Source organism: Sphaeroforma arctica (assembly GCF_001186125.1).
Source record: "Sphaeroforma arctica JP610 unplaced genomic scaffold supercont1.383, whole genome shotgun sequence".
Classification (NCBI taxonomy): Eukaryota; class Ichthyosporea; order Ichthyophonida; genus Sphaeroforma; species Sphaeroforma arctica.
The window spans coordinates 53122-57921 of record NW_014040175.1 but is presented as its reverse complement, the minus strand read 5'-3'; the positions used below and the strand labels follow the sequence as shown (position 1 = coordinate 57921).

Below are 4800 nucleotides of genomic sequence, written 5' to 3'. Positions count from 1 at the left end.
CATCTCCCACACATATATGACTATTGCTAATTCCTCTCCCACACATATATGGCTATTATTAATTCCTCTCCCACACATATATGGCTATTATTAATTCATTTCCCACACATATATGGCTATTGTTAAACATATATGACTATTATTAATTCCTCTCCCACACATTCGATGCACCTCACTCGCAGTACGGCGCGGGTAATGTCAAGACGGGCTCACGTCTGGTATGCCTGGTGCCCCCATTGATCCTGGCGACTTTTTTCAAGAAAATCGAGATCATCTTCACGCTGTCGGGCATGTTTGGCTTTGTGCTGAGCTTGGTGCTTCCATGTGCTCTGCAGGTATGTCCATGGCACGCGGTTAGAAAACTGTGCTTGCATGTAGCGTATGCTTGGGTGACGACTCTTGTGCTGTAACGGTACCTGTTCTGCAAGAATCGAGATACAATGCGGGTGTACTATCGATGCTCCGTATCACGAGAGTGTCTATGAGTCCGTCAGACGGGTTCACCATAAGCAGTTCTTTGCTCGGGTGCTATTCGCTTGCGCTTAATAGTTTCAGTTGTGGTCTGTCGTAGTGTGCACTTTCCCATACGTTTCGGTTAGTTCTCTTGCGAATTGTACTGAGACACAAAGTATGTGCTAGAGACCGTCTTATGGTGTATGCAGTGTACACGTACCGTATGAGAAGTGAAGCCACGAGGTTGACTTGTTCACTTGCAAATCCGTTACATTTCTTCGGTCTGCTCGGCTCCCGCAGAGTATTGCTTATTACTTTGCCGGTTATGTTGCTGACCTGATATGTGTCTTGTTTGATGAATACGTATCAGTACCACCACTCATCATTCTTCGCGAGCATGTGCATCTTTTTGTCGTTCTGTATGACGGTGGTAGTGTGTATAACGGACTTTATGTGCATCTATTTATCATTGTGTATGACAGTGATAGTGTGTATAACGGACTTTATGTGCATCTATTTATCATTGTGTATGGCGGTGGTAGTGTGTATAACGAACTTTATGTGCATCTATTTGTCATTGTGTATGACGGTGGTAGTGTATAATTATCTATTTATCATTGTTTATGACCGTGGTAGTGTATATAATAATCTATTTATCATTGTGTCTGACCGTGGTAGTGTGTATAATGTACTTTATGTGCATCTATCTATCATGGTGTATGACCGTGGGAGTGTGTTTAATTATCTATTTATCATTGTGTATGACGGTGGTAGTGTGTATGATTATCTATTTATCATGGTGTATGACGGTGGTAGTGTGTATAATTATCTATTTATCAATGTGTATGACGGTGGTAGTGTGTATAATTATCTATTTATCATTGTGTATGACGGTGGTAGTGTGTATAATTATTTATTTATCATTGTGTATGACGGTGGTAGTGTGTATAATGGACTTTCCTTGCGGTCTTGTGTATATGAGAACCGCAGCTACAGCGCCGGGATGTCCACAGCCACTTGTTGGATCTAGGCTCTGTATATGTTCTGTGTACTGACCTATATCCGGACGGTTCATATCTATCACATCGCATACTCTGATAGATGTATAATATATTGTACGTCATCTATACCGTATATATATATATATATGTATATATGTACATACATACATACATACATACATACATACTATATATATATATATATATATATATATACCAGTATACCAGTATGCGCTTGTCTTGTACTGAGCTGTTTCCCTCCTCTGTCCGATTCTGCTTTGCTAGGTGGCTTCCTTGGATTACTGCACAAGGACCTTCGGTAATATTAAATCGTCCATCACGCCATACTCTGTCGATATCATCAGCGAACGTAAATTCTCCAACGTTATGTTCTGGGTGTCTACGGTTATTACCGGTGTCGCAGTGGTGACATTCTTTTTGCCCAAAGCCGTTTGAGGGTTGTGTAGTATGCCGGGATATAGTCGAGCTATATCGGAATATATACGAATAAATCATTTAATCGTGGACTGTCTGCGGAACAAGTTGTATGATGTGATATGAATAACCATACATTGATACTCGTGAACTGTCCAGTACCCTGTATCTTATTGTGTTAGTAGTATCCCGTTGCGCTCATGTATATATGTAAAGTGTTAAGTAACCAGATAGTCTACAAGATGCTTCGCATCTGAACTCATGAAACCCCGTACACAAATAAAGTACAAGCATGCAAATGTATATACAGGTATATATATTTGTGAATACACTTGTCTGATGGACTCACATATTCACATACATAAAGCAGTAGCCATGTATCGCTTGTTCGAGGATATATATATATATAGCATGTGCATACGCAGTGTTCTGCTGAACTGACTATCTGCATTTTTTTGTGTTGTAGCGTCTACGTTCACAAGTCACCACCTCAATAATAGCATCTTTTTTTGGGGGGTGTGATCGTGCAGCTGAATTGGGAACTTATCAGCAAGGCCTACTGATTGGTAATTATTGCTCGCGTAACTTCCGTAAGCAAACATTTGAACGATTAGAAGCGAGTAAGAGATTGTCGACGACACCACGTACTCTACCAGATTTCTGTTCTATTGATATCAGATAAGTGGTATCATGGCTGAACGTAAAATAGAATCAATACAGAAGCCATGAGATTCGAAATCAACAGGCGGCGATAAACGTACAACGTGAGGAAGCACTGGAGACCACAAAGGTCAAACGACCTATGTTGTGATTTGATAGATCACTTGCGAGTGGGTTCTTAAGTAAAACAGCCGGACACAGACTCCGAATTGAGTGACTCATCGTGACTCTTCTCATTCCCTGTCCATATAGAACACGAACTACTCGATAACGTACAGATATACTCCCATGCGCACGACGAGGGCATCGTATACATGTGCACCCCGTTATCTTATTCAAGTGCGCACCGTCTCAAGTCATATGTACTCAAGCACCAGTCACACAACATAACATGCTAGTGGACGGTTGGATCGCTCCTAGGCAAAGTACAGTGAATTCCGGTCTTAGGTAATCCAAAATGGGGCAATACAAGTAGGTATCTAAATGGTGGCATCATATGCGAGATACAAAGTATTGGTGTATGTTTATATGCGCTCTGAAATGGGCAAACGCAAGCTGCGTGATATAAGTACATACATATATACTATATGGACACTATACAGCACTCCACGTGGAGCGCATACCGGTGACACTCACTCGCTACGGTGACAATGAGTTGAGGTATTTCATTGGTCGCGAAGGAAAGTTGAGGAATTCACACAGATTTTAGAATTTAGTTTCACTGTTTCAGACTTTCAGTGTATTTTAAAAAAAATAATATATAAATACGTTGAACGTAAACGAAGCATATTTTGATATTTAAACGATATACGAATGTATAAATAGGGTAGAAAGGGTCAAACCTAATTTGAGCGTTAACGTATAAAGTTGATATTTAAACTTTATAACGTGTATGTGGGCCTGAAAGAGTAACCTTCCATAAATCATCGAATTATGCCAGTAGAGGGACTTCACACACGGTCATTGTGTATGAAAACCTCACAACTTATTATTATTTATACGTTATAACGCGAAACGTATTGAGACAGGTCTGAATGACACCACAGATATGATGCATGTATGTATGTACCGCTTTCCTTTAGACGAGTACCACGCGGTTGATGTGTGGACGAGTGCACATCGAAGAGTACTACTTAGGTTATGAAATAGACCAACAAGCACAGGTAATAGTTGGAACGGTATAACGCACAACTTCTATCACAAGGGCGACCGCATCTTCAACATGCGAAAAGGAAAGAAGCCCGAACGGTTCCTTATCATCCTCGCAGTATGTCTATTTTTAGTGTACAAGCGAATCCCTTTCTCCTGCGATTCAAGCCTAGGTAATGGTTATATTAGGTCTGTGAGCAATGCGTTATGTACGGACAATCCCAACACGCAAGGCGACGGTGAAATAGGTTTAGCTGGGAACGATACCAATGCTGAAGGCTTGCAGCAACGTGTTCCACCCGGCTCAAGGGGTAAGATCAAATACACGGATAACGGAGATGGGTCCGACAGTATTCGATCTTCGAGAGAATCAAGCGAAGAGCGAGGAGGGCAAGCGGTAGTGGCAGATAAAAGTGGGCAGAGAGATATGAGACCAGAGGCCATACAGGGAAGTGATCGAAGTGCACACAAAGCCGAAGGAACATGGGAGGTGGGTGGTGATGGTGTTATTGATCGGACGGATACTATATCGGACATCGATGATGCTAGAGACGAAGCGAAGGAACTAACGCAGGCGAACAGTAAAGAAACCCGTACGAGCGATTTGAACGTGTATAGTGGTACATGCCTACACAACGCGAAGGAAAGAGACCCTATTAATAGCCGAGTGCTGGTAGATAAAGTCGCGGAAGCAAGTAAGGAATGCCCCATCCTTCCGTTCCATATCAAGCAACCCGGAGAGGGGCATGACTGTGTACCGTTCCCAGACACCTACACGTACGATGTCCCGTTACTGGATCCACACTTGTTTCATTACAAGAACAAACGGTTTGAAGGCGTGGTGGGTCATGGAACGGTGAAGGCCTTTGTGCTGAGTACGGCATACTGCGACTTGCCCGTTATAGTGGCCAGGCAGATACAGAATGTTGGCAGCTACTGGGCTGGTGCCAAGAAGAGCCTAATTGCTAGAGGCTATCGTCACTATCCTCAAGTATGTCTATATATATATATAAATATATATATATATATATATATCAAACACACACAAATACACACACACACACACACACACACACACACACACACACACATATATATAATA

General features: G+C 41.9%; 2 protein-coding genes across 2 annotated transcripts in view; both read left to right on the top strand.

Moving 5' to 3' along the window:
• SARC_05781 (hypothetical protein) overlaps nt 1-1910 on the top strand; it is a gene marked incomplete at both ends in the record, with an annotated part of 10707 nt that extends 8797 nt beyond the window's left edge. Inside the window, 2 exons of the mRNA XM_014300358.1 lie at nt 183-335; nt 1740-1910. Coding sequence (XP_014155833.1) covers nt 183-335; nt 1740-1910 — 324 coding nt within the window. The remainder of the gene's footprint in view (nt 1-182; nt 336-1739) is intronic.
• A 1797-nt stretch (nt 1911-3707) lies between these two features.
• SARC_05780 (hypothetical protein) overlaps nt 3708-4800 on the top strand; it is a 7914-nt gene continuing 6821 nt past the window's right edge. Inside the window, exon 1 of the mRNA XM_014300357.1 lies at nt 3708-4689. Within this exon, the coding sequence (XP_014155832.1) occupies nt 3772-4689 (918 nt within the window). The 5' untranslated portion in view covers nt 3708-3771. The remainder of the gene's footprint in view (nt 4690-4800) is intronic.